Below are 18,666 nucleotides of genomic sequence, written 5' to 3'. Positions count from 1 at the left end.
TCTACTGTGTGAAAAGTACATTCTCAGTTTCCACACCGAGATTTTTCAGCAAAATAAACGATCTCTATTCAGAGAGATCGTGTCAGCGTACATGACAGATCTGGAAGAGCGGTTACAGCATACATGATCATCTTCTTAGGCATCAAGGAATATCCAACCATCTCATTTCTAACCAGCCGTACTGATTTAGTGAAAACCGGTGCAGTATAGAACAATAAAGAAGTAGAAAGACATTTGGATTTTGGACATTTCTGTATATTACGAGTGAATATTAAGGATATCAAGTTTAAAAGGAACAGAGATGACAACATGGTCTACAGCGATAAGATGTTTACATTCCTGTGTGTTTAAAGATGTCATTGATTTACTGCAACGTTGGTGGAAAAGGAGTTCAGCTACGAGGGTTATTTCATGAATACACTGAGTGGAGAATCTATCTGAGCTGAAAAAATAAACTCAAAATAAAGTCTCATTTTAACATGCCCTGAAATGAATATGGGTAGGATTTTAGAAAATCGAAATATAAAATGAAAGTTTAAGGCATCTGGTTTAATTAGCTGTTTGTGTTTGTGAATATGGCTTTGTGCTAGTGTTTTTTTCCCAAGGAAGAAAGGTCCAGCTAACTGAGAAAGGCAGAGTTGTCCAGATAAGACAGGCAGAAGAAACAAAATGATGTCCATAATTCTTCTTGATCAAAACTTTCATCTTTTTCCTCCAGTCGAGTTGTCACCACATCTTTTCCTTCCGTCAAAATGGGGCTGACAATAACAAGTGCGTCACTGGTCCCTGAAACATGGCGTCCGTTGGCTAGCCGATCAGGCAGCCAGGCGCTGGGCTGCCAGCTCCTCCGTTTCGTCTCTGTTCTCGTTGATCTCTGCCAGCGTGCGAACAAAGCGGGTCCACTCGTCATTTCGTGGAACACCAATTTGCTGGTGGAGGAAGGAGGGGCAAAACAGAGACATGAATCAAATTTTTTAACACGGGTAGTGCTCTATATTGGAGCTGTCCACATATGTTTTGAAATGAAGTCAAGACGAGGCAAGAGGCTGAATCGTGTCTGCAACATTGCCTCAGTGATTACGATTTAAAATGCCTTCTCACCTCTCCAACGTCATACACCAGAACCTGTCCATCAGAGTCTCCCACAGCAATTTCCCTGCCAGAGGGAGCCCATCGGACCCTGTTGAGGGCTGGGTTACCCTGCACTGTGACGCTAGCAGAAGGAACCTAAAGCAATAACACACAAGATACCAGTTAGACGTGTGAAAACGTGCTGTTGGCCGTTTTGTTTAGCAGTTCTGAAGCTGTAAAGGGAAGCAGGGAGAAGAGATGTGTGATGAAATATGTGTAGGACTTTAATACCTCTGTGTCGTTGTTGAGGTTCCACAGGTCGAGGTGACCCACTCCGTCCACACAGGCAAACAGAGCAGGGTGAGTGGGAGACCACATGACGTCGTACACATAGTCAGAGTTATCCTCAAATGAGTACAGCGGCTTGTTGTTCTACAGACAAATAAAATGAAATTTATGAAGACTTTACATTTCTTTTTTCTTTTAGATTTCTTTTTGGCATTTTTATGCTTTATTGATAGTGTAGAGACAGAGTTGAAATGGGGCAGAGAGGGGAGTGACATGCAGAGAACGACCGCTGTCTGTCTGTCTGTCTGTCTATCTATCTATCCATCTATGCATCCATCCATCCATCATGTTTTCAGGTTACAATTTTGTCAAATATTTAAATTTCCATCAAAAACCTGGAAAACTAATACAATTCTTACCAGTTTGAGTTTGTGTTCAATGCTTTCCACCAATATGGTATCTTTACTTTAATCTGTTGGACTAGAGTGTGCTGTTTTTGTTGTATACTGTATATTTACTTTGCCAAAACCCTTTCTACAGTTGTTACCTTTATTTGAGCATGTCTGCTAATATATATATATTTATTTTTTTTCATAATAAAAATTAGTTATTTTAGCTGAACAGGGTCCAGTACTGTAACTCTTCTGGTTGTCAGGATTTCTGTTTTAGAATTCCATCAACATCCTTTTAACAGAGTTATATGACATGAAAATTAACATGAAAAGAAACATCTACCGGAGCTATAGCGCAGTAGAAAAATGAACAAAAGCTGGATTATATGGGAGCTTGTAGAGACATTAAACACATGGAAGGGTGGAAACTTTTTTTTCCCTCCTGTGTCTTTTCAACCAAATAAAACAATCCTGAGGTCTACTTGGACCTTTAAAAAAATCTTGGGTGCACATACCTTGGTGCTCCACAGCTTGACAGTCCAGTCGAAAGAGGAGGTGACAAACAGGTGGGAGAAGTCCAGCGGGCCTGGAGCTGTGTGGCAGTGGATCCCCGTGATGGGCCCGTGGTGGCCCTCAAACATCTCACTGATCCCCGCTTTGCTGTAGAGCACACAGACAGAAGTGTGAAGTAAGTGCATTTGTAAAAAAAAACAGTTAGCCCTCCTGTTTTTAAATCATTCGGGCGTTACATTAAGCATGAAAGAAAGCAACAGGCATAGAAGGACGCATTCATATTCATTATTTACTTATATCATGTGATTACCAGGAGGGCCTGAAACCCCTCAACCAACCATGTTGCAGAGCTGTTAACCAACTGAGGCTTTGATAATTAACAGAGAGGTAAATACTCAGCATGAGTGATGCTTATGCATTATTAACTGTGATGAGAGTATCATACCATTGTCAATGAGGTGGAAAATTATTCCCCCAATTACAGAGGTGATGCTGCTGTGCAAAACCTAGCAGCTATCCCCTCTCTGTGGTCTCCAGGCATACTGCAGGACATTTATTGTGGGGCTAGTGAGCTCCTCGCTGGCAGCTCTGATTTAAGCCACATTTCTTTGCTTTCTTTACTGGTGGGGTGGTAGGGGTTAGGGGGGGGACCATCCACTGTGCGAGGAGCCCCCCGGTCTCTTAAATGAACTGCAGTTTTAATTCTCACCGGGACGACCGACTGTAAACAAACTCTCTCACCCAGTGAAACATGGGGAGAGAGAAAAAATGGACGGGGGAAAAAATTATTTGTTTCCCCTGCATGTGTGCCCTGTTTATGTTGAACGACCTTTACAAACACAACTGACAAGCGGAAAAGAAAAACAGGATGACTGGGCAGGAGTGAAACCTCAAACAGCGGGGGATCAAGTGTTGGATTTGCGCTGCACTGGGAAGTGAGTGGGCTATATTTATTTGACACTCGGCCCTAGGTGGGCCGAAAGAAGCCGCCTCAGTTTCCTGGCTGTGTGTTTCTGGGAAAGGGACCGCCGGGGTCCGTGTGCGTCTTGCTTGTGAACGCACCTTCCATGACGACATGACATGTAGACGGAGCCGTCCTCGCTGCCCACCACGAAATTGTTGACGTCTCCGACGGGGAAAGACATGGAGGTGACGGCTACGGCTTTGGACTGCTTGAACACCAGCTCCATGCTGTCCTGTGGAGGGGGGGGAGGTAGAACAACATCCTTAACAAGCTCCCTGCTCAGGCTTTATGTTAACACAAACACACACACTCTGCCAAGCACAACCTATAAAAATCACTTGACAGTTTATTAATGCATAATCTAAATTCAGCTAGCACTTTATAAAAAAAAAATTAAGTTTTGACATTGAGGTTTTGGCAGCACAGATGAAATGACACATCCAGCAAAGTTAATTTCCCTGAAAGTGAAAAACGAGTTGAAGGACAAATAAGCCGAGGGAAACTACGAAATTGGACTGCTTAAAAAAAGAAAAAGTTGGCCCAAAACGTTTGACATTTAGCATGAAAGGGAGGGACGGGTACGTGTGTGGAATTTGACACTGAAGAGACAGAAAGTAAACAACGTGGAAATACTAAGCTAAACTCATTAAAATGGGATGTGATTATTAATGGCATTTAACAGTTAAAGATTTAATCCTAAATAGTTGACCCCCCACACACACACACACACACACACACACACACACACACACACACACACACACACACACACACGCAGACACACACACACACCCCCATACCAATATTCTGTATGTTACCTGTGGCTGAGAGAGCATGTCCAGACTCCACGAGCACATCTTGCCGTCAGTTGAGATGCTGATCAGGTTGTTGGCATTCTGGGTGCCAACCACATTCACACAGTACACCGGGTGCTGTGAGAGAACGGATGGAGAGATTTTACTCCTCTGCTTTCATTAAAATGAAGTAGGAGCCCATTGTGTCAGCTGTGCTTAGTGTACCGTATGTGCGGCTGCTGACAGGGGAGTCCTCTGCACGGGGGTCCTCTTGTTGCTCCTGTTGTCCCACAGTACAATCTGCCCCGAGTACGTGCCCCCCACCACCACGTTAGGGTGGAACTTTGCAAACGCAGCCGACATAACAGCCGACTGTCAGAGAGGAGGGAGAGGAAGGAGAGAAAGAGAACAGGCAATGTTTAGCTTCTCCAGTGATGAATTGGGGAATGTTTAAGTTAAGACAGCCAGGCGACAGGTCTGTACCATCGTGTCACATTCAATCAAAAGGCAACAAGGCCCAAGTCACACACCTTTAAAAAGGTGGAGTCTGCGATTCTGGAGAGCGCTTGTTGTCAAAATCACTTTGTCATAATCAATGAATATATCCTCACGGTCCACTAACTGTCCGTACTGTGCCTGCACTTCGTTTTCATACCCTTTGTCTGTATAGTGGTTTACAGAGCCTAGGCGGTGTATTAACAACAGCTTTTTTTGGTAGCGTGCACACACAGTACGGACAGGTAGCCAATCGTGAGGAGCTATTCACTGATTTTGAGAAAAAGTGATATTGACAAGAGACACCATCGAATATTGCTAACTCCAGTTTAAGACCAAGGCTCATCCCCGGCTCACCAATGCTGCTATTCCAGGTGGTAGGGCTGGTCAGTATGGTCTAATATTTATAAGTCTTTTTACATTACATAAATGCATAATACTTACGCTCAGTTGTCAATTTGTATGGTATGCCTAGCTGAAACCAGTGCAGTCTAACTCAACAGTCCGGCAATAAATATTCCCTTTGTGATGGTTCTTAATGTTCAGTTTTTGTTGGAGAAGTTTGAAGAGAGCTGTTGATTTAACATTATACTGAGAGGTGTGTCTGTTGGTTTTTTAGCCTTCTCTTAATGATACAAATAGAGTGGACGAAATAATCGAAACAGCTGTCAGTATAACTCAATACAGTTTACCAGCACCACAAACTGCAGCCTTCAAAAATGAACATGTAGATGAATCAACAACTCTCTAAAATAAATGTTTACATATCCTTCATGAAGGGAGGATTTATTGCAGAACTGTTGCATTAGTTTGAACTACGTGAACATACAGGCAGCTAAGCTTATGCAAGTTCTCTACACTTGTAATTGTTCTGAGGAGTATAACCGTCATCCATGTATGGATATTTTTTATTTGGAGTAGAAAATAACTTGGGTGGGGGCACTCGTGGTGTAATGGTTAAAACGGCCCCCCCATTAGACTCAGTCCTCTTTGACCTGAAAAACGCCCCGCCCCCAAAAAATATTAAAAAAAATAATTCAAATAACTCAGGTGAATTTTCCATTGACATATCTTACCAGAAGGCAACACTGTATCCAATCGGGTTCTGGCTAAAGCCCTACTACATACTGCAAAGTGTTATACCAGCAAAGCTTGAAATATCAAAATATTACCAATAATAAAAACATGGAAAACATCAACTTAAGCGCTAACACTAGGGTCTTAGTTCCTGCAGTGCAAACCAAACATACCTTAAAGCTGGTAACAGCATTGTTTTTATTTTTTGCACTATGCTTGACTTGATTAACTTTGGCTTTTAGGTGGCGCGCATGCACATGTCGCCTCACTATACACAATCTTACCTCAATATTTGGTCTAAAGCGATTTTTCTTGACTACAATTGGGACGCATGGTTAAGGAAAATGTCATTATGTGCTGAATTTGGGAGGTGGCAGAGAAAACTGCGTCACACTCCTGTTCAGTTTTATTCATCTGAGCAATACGCCTGCATCCACATCCGCTCTGCTGGCAACAACATGTGGTTCTACTCAACTTGTCTTGTTGAAGGAGCCTCGGGGCAAAGGCATTATAATAAGGCTGGGCAGAGCGGAGGAGCTGCGTTGCTCTCCCTGCAAGCTGTGTCTGAACACAGGGCCCTTGTTTAGATGCACATGATAACCAGCCCGGCCCCACTCACTTAATCCTGCTGCAGCGCTCGGATTCCATTCCCCTCCTGCGCCACAGGTCTTCTCCGGCGCCTCACGGACATGTGTTTGTGGATAAATGTGGTGGAGGTGGATGCCAATACGGTGAACTCACAATGTGAATGAAGGCAGGAGGTGTGGGTATGTGTGTGTGTGTGGGTGTGCGTGTGTGTGCGTGTGTGTGTGTTGGGGGGAAACCACCGGTGAGAATGCAGGGAGGCTTTGCTTTGAGTACCTGACAGTGGAAGACGTACTCCGGCGTATTCTTCTTGTACTTCATGTTCCACACTAAGGCCACACCGTCCGGCTCGTGAGGAGCCTCCTCATTGTTGTTGTATGAGGCAACCAGGAGTTCAGGATACTGGTGACATAAGAAGAAAGAAAAAAACATCAGCCCGATTGGGTTTGAGGGGGAAGCAGCAAAATGCCCCCCAGGCTTGGCTCCATGTGGACAAGCCTCGCCTGCCCTGTGCAGTGCTGCAGAATAACTTAAAAGAATGAGTAACCCTTCCCTCAGGAAGATTTATGGCTTGGTTAATTAGCCCTCCCTCCCTTGAAAACGTTGGTAAATTACGTTTTTTTTATTTCCTTTCATGGTTTCAAACCAAAGATTACAGAGGAACAGATTATAACTGAGCAGCTCATTGAGAATCTAAAATGTAAACCCACTGAAGTGTGGGTTAAACACACCATTAACCTCTGCTGCTTCTAATACTTGATCTGAGAATTACAGTTGGCGAATACATTATTTCAGATCACAAGGGTGTGGATATCGCTCTGAGCTAGTAAATACTGTGAACAAAGAGTTGGTGTTCAATCACTGTCAAAAGTCATTGCATAATCACACATTAAATGACCTTAGACACCAGAGGAAACAAATCATTATGGCCTCCGACTAAGTGACAATTTGTGTGGGACATAACTAACTTTTCCTGGGGGACTTGTGGCTAAAAGTAAATGCTGTCAAACTCAAGCTATGTAATCATAAAGCATTATGGCTGCACCCAGCTAAGTAGTTCCAACAGCCAATTAGCAACAAGTGTTGCATGTACTACTTCTGTTTCAGCACCAAAATACAATGAATTCTTTGTGAGTACTGCCATTTTGACTATTGTGAACAATGTCCAAATACTGCACCTAGAAATGTGCACACCTGTTGGTTTAATTACAAAAAAAAAGTTATAAATATAAATGACCTGGGGGGACCAGTCCAGGCAGGTGACGACACGATGCTTGGACCAGCGCTCATCCATGAACTGCCTGTTGAGAAAGAGCTTTGCTCCGGCCTGGATTTCACTGAGGGAAAAAACAAAAGCACCACAAATCAATAAAAAAAACATTTCTTTAAAAGCCAATTACAGGTTCGAAAAGAAAAAAGAAAAGAAAAAAAAACACTAGTTGTCCAATTATTACCCCTCCTTCTCCTCCAGGTCCCGCCCACTGTAGTCAAAGAAGAGGTCCACGTGCTCCGATAGGGCCCGCTCAATAATGCGAGTGCTGTGGTCAAAGAAATTCACAAACTCCTCGGAGTGCAGGATTTGGAGTTTTTCTTCCTCTGTCAGCTCGTGGGGGGCTGCCATACAGAAAAACAACACACACACTCAGAATGGCAGCCAGGATCCCTACTGCTCATTGCCATTATCATATGAAATGTGATGCGCTGCAGCTTTACAGGAACAGAAACCTCTTTGTACTCAGCAACAAGTATAATAAAACCTCTGCAAAAAGAAACTGAAGGGGCCCAAATTTTCAGTGGAGCATTGCAATTATGCATCATCACTGGTGTGGGAGTACCTTCCTCCTCCTCATTCTGGTCCGCTTTCTCAGTCTGAGTCTCGATTGCGGGTTGAGTTGCGGCAATTTCCTCCTCTTCTTCTTCCTCTGTTGATCAGAAAGTGAGCCATGTTTAAAAAAACTTAAAGATACAACAATTTAGGTTGTAAACACCACGGGCCTCATTTATAAAGCTTGCTGCGCACAAAAACCTTGCGTATACAGGCAGAAATGTGCGGTAAAATGTGCGGTGGCAAACATTGGTATTTATAGAAAAATTATTTGCTAAGAAGTGTGCGTATTCCTACGCCAACTTTCGACCATGCGTAGAGCTACCGCAAGGTTTTCCTGACTCGGGGAATCAGCGACACTCAATGGCAACACCACTGTAAAGCTCAGTCATCAGAAAAACACACATATTACTGTGAAATGCTTGGCAACCACTATATTTGATCAATCATATGTATAAGCGTACCTATAGTTGCAAATATAGGCTACTGTTGTCTATGGGATGCAGTTGTGATGTAGGTTGAATTACTTCAAGTAGGTAGGTAATTTTTTTGGTTCTTGGTTTTGTGCGAATGCAATGTTTTGGGATGGATTCTACGCACACCTTTATAAATGAGGCCCCAGATCTCTGAATCAACATTTTACACAGAATAAAAAGAAGAAAAAAATTGAATAATATCAACTTCAAAGCTTTCACACAACAAACGATCAGGCCTGCATACAGACGCTTGGTACCTTCCGCTACCATTATTTTCCTTTTTTCAATAAAAGCTCCAACTAGTGATTATGGGCCACGATAAAAGACTGATTTTGTATCTCTGCCTTGCATTTGTTTGGTTTTGTCAGCACAATGTCGCCTTTCAAAAAAAAAAGAACCTTCTCCTCTAAAGCAGGGAAGTTTGTCATTTGTGTTAAAAGGGACCCGGCACAGCGGGTGTCCTGTTGTCATAGGGACCCCTGTCTTTCCAAACTGTTAATGAGACTCCGCTCATTCAATAGAGAGGGGAGCTGTCAGTGTAGCTGCTTCCTCTGTGTCCCGGTGGCAGGTTGCCCCCTTCTAGGCCATGGGGCAGCAGGGCAGAGGGGAGTGTGGAGCAGCTGCCCCTGGAGCCCTGTTCCATTGCTCTGGCCAGATGACGGCGTGGTGCTAAAGCAGATGGTGATGCTGCGATTGTCTTGTGCTCTTCAGAGGTGGCATGGGGATGGCACAGAGGTTTTCCGCCTGGCTGCCTCCAGACAAGCTTCTCCCTGAACGGCAAGCCTGTGCAATTACCGTCCTAGCGGGGGGTCCCTGCAACTCCCATTCAAACCTCAGAGAATGTACAACAAAATACAGGCCGGACCAGCTGGCAAACTGCACACCGGTTCTACCTCAAAAAGATGAACACGTTTCTTTGTTTTTTCTTTTCTTTTCCTGAAAACACATCTCTTAGAGACGGTATACAGCCTGTGTTGTCATTGTGAAACATAATAGCAAAAGCAGTGAAGAAAACTGATTCATGAGGAGATGCGAAATACTCGCCTGGTTCCTACAGGCGTTTATCTTGGTATGAGTCTTATAGTAAATCTAAGATGACAGCACTGCATGCCAGAAATGTCCTTCCTACTGAGATAATCTAAATGATAATGTCATCTGTTACTTTGTCCATAAAGTGATTTATCCCCTTTTTCTCAGATGGAGGTTTGGGGAAAAGAAGGTTATTGAGGGCACTGATGAGTTTACAGAACTGGGTGGATGACACAAGCCATTTCCAATGTAAGGCCCCTACTCTGCAACCAACAGGACAAGGTTAAAATCTTTCCCTTTCAACGGCCTCAATCAAGCTTAAAGGAAAACAGTAATCACTGTCTTTCAGCGAGTCCTGGCCATGCTCATCAGCCCCCTTTCCATGGCGAGGCAGCCAGAGCAATCAACCTGCCAGGCATTAGGAGCGGATAGACAATCTGAAAATAAAGGGTATAATGCACCTGCCAGCCAAAATGGCCATTTGGAGAAAAGCTAGTGATCCTGGTGACCCCACTGGGGATGTGTAGAGGGGGTAGTAGCGCCTAGCGAGGGTGGGTGGTGGAGGAGGGGGTCGCATTTAACAGAATTCACCCGGATCACCGATGTCCCATACGCTGACACCTCCTCTCAAAGCAGGCCCAATTATGGCTTTTGTACCACTTAAGAAATAAAAGCTTTTGAGGGAGGGAGGGATGTAATCACAGGTCTTAGTCAATAGACAATGTATTAATGCAAACAGGGCACACGGCCAGAGATTTAAAAGTCTAAAACTAAATGACCTTTTGCTCTCTGGTGCAGGTGTCTCCCACTTTCTATAGGTCCACACAGAACAAGGGTCTGACTTCAGCACGTGCAGCAGGGTTTTTCACAAAACTAAAGTCAACCTTTTCTGCATGGTACAACCTAACATTTGTGGTTGTATGTTATAACGGAGCAAAATAAAAACAAAGACATCAGCAGTTTGACGTCAGTCAATCTGGTAACACCATGCAAGACCTATTCATCTGGGAAACAGGAGTCTATTGTTTTCAACTTCTTCGACATGGCTACACATGTAACTAATGACACTGAGGTCTAAAGATCACCAGCAGTCAAGCAGAAATCCAAAAACCTGCACTCTCCTCCTTAACACAAAGTGTCCGGCAAAGATGATATACAAGCTTACAACCTAAATGACATTGAGAAAAATATTAAGATTGAAAAAGGGTTGCAAAAACTTCCACCATACACACAAAAACGGACAATAAAAAAGGAGATTCATTCCAAAAATGATTGGCTACTGTATGACAGAAGGATAAAATGGATATTTAACAGTACTAATCATCAAGTGCATAAATGCTGACCACCATTACAAGTGGCACTTTGCACAAGAAGGCCATTAAGGGCTTTTGTGATTAAAAGTTTTGACCTGCCTCTGAATTCAGAGTGATTAAAACAATCACATCACATTCAATTAATTATTAGATTTACTCAACTGCACTACACACTCGTATTCTTGACAAACGCTGTAGCAGACCAGCCACTCCACACACACTCCCCCCGTCCCCCCCAACAACCAACAATATCTTACTCCATAATTACAGCCTCTTGTTGAGGAGTGCCTACTGATGCTGCATATTACTAGTGCAATCTGGGAATACTGTAGTTGTGGCACAGAAAATTAAACAATCTGGCTCTAGATCAACAGATATTCTGAAACTACCTACGGATGGAATCACACTTTGAGAAACGCATTCATGTCGGCTAAAGGCCTAGCTAATAAAGATTGTACAGTCAGAGACATTTCAGAGACTGCTATCAAAGTTAATCTAGTGTGTGAAGATGCCACCATTCCCTCCATACAAACACATCATGTAACCCAATGATGGACTCTCCTTGACTGCTCTTGGTGTTTTAATTTGGCTCAATGGGGGGCGGGAAATATTAAAATCTTAAAAAGGTGGAGTCAGCGCTTCTGGAGAACGCTTGTTGTCAAAAACAGTGAATATCCCCTCACGATACGCTACTTGTACGTACTGTGTGTGCGCTGAATACAAATCTCGTGTTAATACGCAGCCTAGACTCTGTAAACTGGCATGTATACAAAGGGTATGTAAACAAAGAGGCCCACCCTGGATAGCAAAATGCCTGTTTACAGAGCCTGGGCTGTGTGTATTAATACCAGATTTATTTTTTCTCCAGCGCAAACCGAATACGGACAGGTCGATCGTGAGGAGATGTTCAGTGATTTTGACCAAAAGTGATTTTGACCAAAAGTGATTTTGAACAACAAGCGTTCCTCCAGAATCACTGACTGCACCTTTAAATCTTTTACTCTTCTACTCCCTTCTCCGAGATGCCTCATGGACACTGTGGGAACCCTGGCTTTGCAGCAGCCCGGACATGGCAGCGGCTCGCTCTTATGCCACCGCCTGCTGACCTTGAGAGTGCTGCGCCGTTACCTCCTTTTGACAAAATGATAAATCGCTCAATCAGAGAGCGGGGCCTGACGCCACCACACACACATCACAGAGCGCGCAGAGGGGAGCAGCGCCCGGGAAAGGGGGATGCCGTCTCATCGAGTGTCAGAAGTGATGGTGTGAAAATGCACAATGTCACTGAGTGTGTTTTGTTATGTGCCTGTTCGGTGAAGGGAGAAGACAGGGAAGCGAGGGAGTTGATGAAATGATTACATAGTGGCAGAGATGGGGAAGGGGGGGGGCCTGGTGTTGAACAGCTGGCAGGAACCATCATTGTTTAACACAGTTTTACAATGCCCGGTAGTAGTCCAGAGGTAAGAGTGACGAGGAACACAGGGATGCTCTTCATCCTTCACTAGTCCTGATCATCGTTTTTTTCCACAAAATCAAACAATTTTATCTATCAGCGTTGCATGCCACCTTTGGAATTTTCCGCACATCACCTGATAGGACAACAACCAACAATCAGTACACTGTTTAAAATCCTAACCAGGCTTTCAAGATGATTCAAGCGATGCGTTAGCTGATGCAAATAAATGGAGCAAACACCTAAAAAGACTCCAACTTCCAACAGTTGCAGTTAGAGGTTTTGTAGGATCTGTGCGAACGAAAGGACGGAAAACAAGAAACCTAATCGGGATTTCAGTCAAGCGTATTATTCACCATCTGTCATTACACAAATCAACGAAGGACAAGCAGCACACCCACAAATATTGCATATTTTATGGTACATGTGTTGAACATGTGAATGTTGGTGGTAGCCCCAACATATTCTATTTGTACAACCACATGAAAGCTCCGGTGCAGCAATTACATACATATCGACATGCTTCAGAGGCAGCGAGCAGTCATACGCGCAGCTCTTCATATCTCGCTCCCCAATCGCATTTCACCTTCCTGTCACTGCTTTTCTCATCCTGCTCATTAGTTATTCCAAAGCGGAGTTGGTGGTGAGGCTTGTCTGAATTGAATATCTCCTTTGACTTCTTCTGTTTCCTGGGCCTCATTTGTTCCCCTTTACTTTAATCTCAAATCAGATCTCTTCCCCTTGTTTGTTCACCACCGGTCCCCCACTAGCGTGTGTGGTGTACCATTCTTGCAGCAAAACAAGTTATTCATTTTAATGGAGCCAAATCTTTTTTGTAAATCTCTATGCATCCACACATTCAATTGCACAGTTAGGGATACACATATGTATATGTATATGTATAACATTTTGTGAGGATTACCTTCTTTTTGCTGGGTCAAGACAGGTGTCTGGGTCTCTTTTGTGTAAGAGACAGTTTCACGTGGGGGGAAGTCCACTTGTGTGACTTTGGCCATTCCCAGTTTTGGAGTTCCACGCCTATAAGCACAGAACAACTCAACTTTGCACAGTTCAACATCACTGCAATTATGATTTTAAAAAGAACAGAAAAAACAAAGACATACAAAAAAGAAAACATACAATACAGTGGTTCTAATTGAACTATTTCTCATCTGTTAATATTAAGACTTCACCTCCATGCGAGTGGAATTGTGTGCTGATCAAAGCAATTGAATGAGGATGGCAAAGACTTCAGATTAGTTTAGCAAACAGTGTGAATGAATTACACAGGCTTCGTTTGACCACTCCTCTCCTGCATTAACTGAATAATGACTTTGAAAGACAAAGTAATCATGCCATAGATTGAGAGAAGGGAAAATGACCAGGAAAGGAGAGAAGAGAGTGTCCAGTACCCCAGCTCAGAATCAGAGTGAAGTTGAAGAGTGGACGGGTCAGAGTCCCAGTGCAGAGTCCTGATTAGTGTCACGGCAACAAGGCGGCATTAGTGAGAGAGACAAGCAAGCACAAATGAGGAGAGGAAATAAAGTCAAGCATTATAAGCACACAACATGCTGATTGGATCCCAGGTCAAAAAGCACACATCAAACCAGAACTATTATTTCTCAATTTATTTAAAAAAAAAAAATGTATTCAGTTAAAATATAGCTTAACGTGCAGCCTCTATGTGTGTCACACCAAAGGATCTGAGTGTGGGAGGGAGGGAGGGGGAGAGGGAGAGAGGGAGAGAGGGAGAGCCCCTCAGGGAGAAAACATGACCTCCATGTGTGTAGGAAATGGCCATGCTGGTGAGGGAAATGAGTCAACACGTGGGGGGAACAGCTCCCTGGGCCTGATGGGACACTGGGGGAGCTTGAATCTCAGCCCAGGGAAGGGGCTCTAATTAGGGGTTAAGAAGTCCCCCAGGCACCACAGCAGCCTGCTGTTTTATTGTTAATTTAGGATCGTCCTAATTCAACAGCACACAAATTAAATAAACATGCACTTACAGTTGGCATAAACTTGTCATCATGTACTGCAATGGTATGAGGCTTTATAAGATATTCAAGCTCAGCTGTTCTTAATGGAATCATGGATTTAAATATACTCTCATAGCCTTTGTTGGAATGCAAAAACTGAACAACGTTTTCCAAAGCAATAAAAAAAAACATGTCTTCTTTGTTGAACAACACATCTGCATATCTGTGCTAGCATCAACTGTTATAGTGAACACAAATATAAGCCTTTAATAAGTCTTATAGGGACCAGTAAAGCACAATTGAAACATTTTGCCTTGGGTCGAGAAACAGCCCTGAATTCTATTTAAAATTGGGATGCTGGCGGTGTTTGTGATGTGCTCTGCTAGAAGAGGGTTTGTTACTTCTTTTGTTACTCACATTTTTGCTAAGGAGGGGTTATGTGTGTGTGTGTGCATGTGTGTGTCTGTGTGCATGTGTGTGTGTCTACAGTATGTGTACCTGGGTCCCACGGCTCCATCAGAGTCTTGGCTCCCTGCCTCACTTGGTGTGCCCGCCGATTTGATTGTTGGAGACATGGGAGGAGCCACTACAGTGTGAGACAGAAAATAATCATCTGTTACACTGTACAGGCACTAAGCAATTTACAACATCATTTACAAATTCAGCCATGCCGCAGTGGCAGCTTTGTTGTTTCAAAATCAATCTTGATATAGATTTCCTGGCAGCGACATGTTGTAGTGTATGTGTAGTAAAACCTAAACATTAACAGAACAAGTTAAATAGACACATCAGTCTGTGAATAACAAACACATATACACAGACTTTGTCTTTATCAAATGAATGTTTGGATAAAAGCAACAAGTAGAGCAGACAGACTGTTTGTCTGCATCCAGTGAAACTTGTGAAGATTTTCTTGTGGATCTCTTCTGCCACCTGCTGTTAGCAAAGTGACAGTGCTCTCACAATCCCACCCTGGATGAACTCTATTATACAATTTTGATCCTCTTCATTATGAGTTTTATTTAAGTAAATACTTATTTTTATCAGTGTTCACCCTTGAACAGTACTTTTCTTCATAATTATTTATGTGGAATTGAGTAATTTTCTTTTACTATTTTTACTTCTTAAATTACTTAACCAGTTTTGTTTTCTTCATGTGAAAGACATTTATGACCTGTAGCAAGTAAGAAAGTTAAATATGTAAAGAATTCTGTGATAATAAGACAATAGATGGTTTTCTCTGTGCCCGAGTAAGGTAACACATAAGGTTTGCTATGACCATACCTTCAGCTTTGCAGGCAATCAAGATTGTTATGTTTCCATGCACATTGGAAGCTGCTTTCTTTTGTTATCATGTGAAATGCATGCAAGCTCCATCATTCAACCATCATCCACAATAATGTGTTGTATAACAACTTTGTTACCCTTTTAGTATATGGCATGCCACCCATGTTGTGCTATCTGTACTAAAGGCTACTAAAGGCTTCTCCGACATTAGATTTGTGTTGAAATGAATCATACTGTATATATAAGTCAACACAACTTGGCCTGAAAGCCTTATTATTATATTATATTCATTAGACTAGAGTTAAGATTAACCAGAAATACAAATTTTTTCACCTACACATTCACATGACATTGCCTTGGCAACGTTTTTAATAATGCTATCTCATGGTTGTAGCTTGTAAGGACAGGGACCCATTGTTGTTGCTACAGCTTTAAATTACTGTGATTAAGTGATTACAGCTTAACCTCATGAGAATGACTGTGGGGTAATAATGCTGGCTTTTAACTTTAATGTGAGGGTGGCTGCTATTTCAGACATAACGTAATAGGACAAGTCAACACAAACCAAAAGAACATTTTACTGTTTGGCCATTAAAAAAAATCTTTATCTTTAAGATCATTAGATCTGCTTACAAGAGAATCTGTGTATGCGCCTGTTTTCCCCCCAAAGGTTATATGATTTAAAAGAATATCACAGTAGCTGGGTATGTACAATCCACCAACAGGCAATATGAAACCTACCAACAGCAGGACCATCTGAACTTATTCCCACACTCTGAAGAAGAGCCTCAGCCTCACGTCTCTTTTTCTCCAGGTCAGAATCATCCTGGTGACGTGCAACATCTTTCAATTGCTCTGCCTGGAAGAAACACAGCAAAGCAAACGTCCATTAATGCCACTTCCAAATATCCACATTACATTGCTATGATCCGAGTCCTCAAAGTGACAGTCTACTCTACGCCTTTTCAGCTTTTCATGTTTCAATTGATTGACTTGTTTTGCATTAATTGCACTCAGTGACAGAATGTAACCTAACAATAAGTAATCAAAAAGATAAATACAAAGGGCAGCGCTAAGGAGCTGAACATCCATAACACTTAAAAAATATAAACATTTGATTTACAGAACAAATAAGTGACCCAAAAAAGCTGGACTTAATCTAATCTAGAGGTGGGCTGTGATACAACAACTATCCATCGTCCATCTATAATATATAGCAATCTGTAATCAATAGTGACCCAGTCAGATATTAAATGACAGTGTACTTGGATTATTGAGTTGTTACTGGATTATGTCTAAGTAGAACATTTGTGTACACAATTTATCTTATGTTAATAACTGACAAAAACAGGAAAACATTTTTTTTTATTAAATTCTGATTACATGGTGTTGACATTGTAGGGTCAGGTGAAATTCAGCTGCAACACAAATCACACACAAAAACATATAAACCCAAATGTCTATATAAATAAATTTGCAAACTTCTTTTTAACATTTGTGTAAGAGGTACTGAAACGTGTTGTGTAGACCTATATCTGTCAAAATAACATCAGTTGTCAAGTTTTACGATGCTAATGCTAATATTGCCTACATGTTATGGCATTGCATTCAAATTGGAAACTTTTTTTCTTCTAAATGCTCATACCGAGCCAATTATTGTTGTGTATTCTGGATAGTCACCTCATCTCTGTCATTAAATATGAGTGGAGGTTTAAAACACTTACAACATGTTAAACAAACATACCTCCACCTTCTTGCGCTCCTCCTCCTTTCTTTTTTTCTCCTCTCGGATTTGTTGTAAGCGCTGCTTCTTCCTTTCAAGTTCAGCTTTCAGCTCACTTTTGTCAGACATGATGCCACAGCTGTACACAAACAACATTCTTTAGTTTTTCCTCGTGTACCATTCAGAATCAACTGAATAAACATTGTTTGAAGACTTAAGAATATTTAAAAAAGCGAAAAATCAAGGGCTTAATTCTGGGTCGACTGTGCTAGGAGTCTCCAATTACAAATAGAGGTGGTGCTTTTAAAAAACATATCACAAAAAGCATAGCTCCTGACAGCTGATGCTCTCAGCTTCAGCACCGGGGATCCAGTTACCCAAACCCACCTAGATCACAGTTAAACATGACAATACAACGGTATTCTCTGACTTCTCTGCATCAGAGTGAGTTATAATATATATATTTTTTTTATTATTGGATCATTGCTCAGCTACATGTAACTCGGGAAACAGCATAGCCAGGCTGAGCATTCATTGTCTGCTAGCTAACAAGAGAGCCCCACCCTACTGTTCACACAGGTTGGATTCACAGCCGATTATCCACTCCGTTTCTTTTACATGTCCCTGGTCCTTGTTAGCTTTAATTGTACTCGCTTGGAAACGACAGTCTCTTTTTACATTATGTTTTGTGATAGACATCAAAGCGCATTTTCATTGATTCAACACGCAACGTTAGCATTCGTTCGGCCTGTACCACTGCTAACGTTAGCCTCCCTTGTTATGACTGGCGACAACACACTTTTATTAGTACTTACTAAGAACAGGCGTAGTTTAATGTTTTATTTTTTTTAAATAGAAAATGTTTTCAGTTCAAAGGAAATGTGACTTGCAAAATGCAACCCATCCCTTACGGCTAAGGATGTACTGTTAGCTTCCCTTGTTAGCAGCTAGTTACAACAGTTACCCCCAGTGATGATGTCACGCGCTTTCAACTCTACTGACCGTATAAATAACAAAGAACGCGGGCTACAAACAGCGACAAAATGTGTATAAACACCAAACAGTTGTCTGATAACACAGCTAACATGACGTTGATGTATAGTTTACGAACCGTTAAGCAGGTTTTCCACCTGACAGCCTAAACTGACACAGTCAAAACAAACTGACTGACAAACCAACTACGGATGCTGGGAAGGGCCAAGAATGAGCAATTGGCTTCGACGTGGCTGTGCCATGGACCAAATACTAATACTGTGCTGGTGTCATCTGAGGTCGAAGCAGTAACGTTTTGAGCTTGGTTACACTTCAAAAAGGCAGCGTTTATAGTGGGAAAACAATTCTTAATATACAGTATATTGCTTGAGGATAATGGTTTTTGGTTTAATATTGTGATGGCCTAAATAAC

General features: G+C 42.2%; 1 protein-coding gene across 1 annotated transcript; it reads right to left on the bottom strand.

Moving 5' to 3' along the window:
* Positions 1-674: 674 nt before the first annotated feature.
* dync1i2a (dynein, cytoplasmic 1, intermediate chain 2a) lies at positions 675-18,440 on the bottom strand. Its single transcript, XM_080038207.1, has 16 exons — positions 18,373-18,440; positions 17,283-17,400; positions 16,280-16,397; positions 14,750-14,837; positions 13,198-13,313; positions 8,015-8,101; positions 7,634-7,793; positions 7,417-7,516; positions 6,456-6,581; positions 4,248-4,394; positions 4,047-4,160; positions 3,327-3,460; positions 2,267-2,411; positions 1,363-1,503; positions 1,102-1,227; positions 675-929 (listed from the first exon to the last, which is right to left on the bottom strand). The coding sequence occupies exons 2-16, from the start codon at positions 17,388-17,390 to the stop codon at positions 816-818; spliced, it is 1,824 nt and encodes a 607-aa protein (XP_079894333.1). The 5' UTR covers positions 17,391-17,400; positions 18,373-18,440; the 3' UTR covers positions 675-815.
* Between the last annotated feature and the right edge of the window lie 226 nt (positions 18,441-18,666).

This window comes from Ammodytes marinus, assembly GCF_949987685.1.
Source record: "Ammodytes marinus genome assembly, chromosome: 12".
Taxonomy (NCBI): Eukaryota; Metazoa; Chordata; class Actinopteri; order Uranoscopiformes; family Ammodytidae; genus Ammodytes; species Ammodytes marinus.
This window is presented reverse-complemented; position numbering and strand designations above follow the sequence as displayed.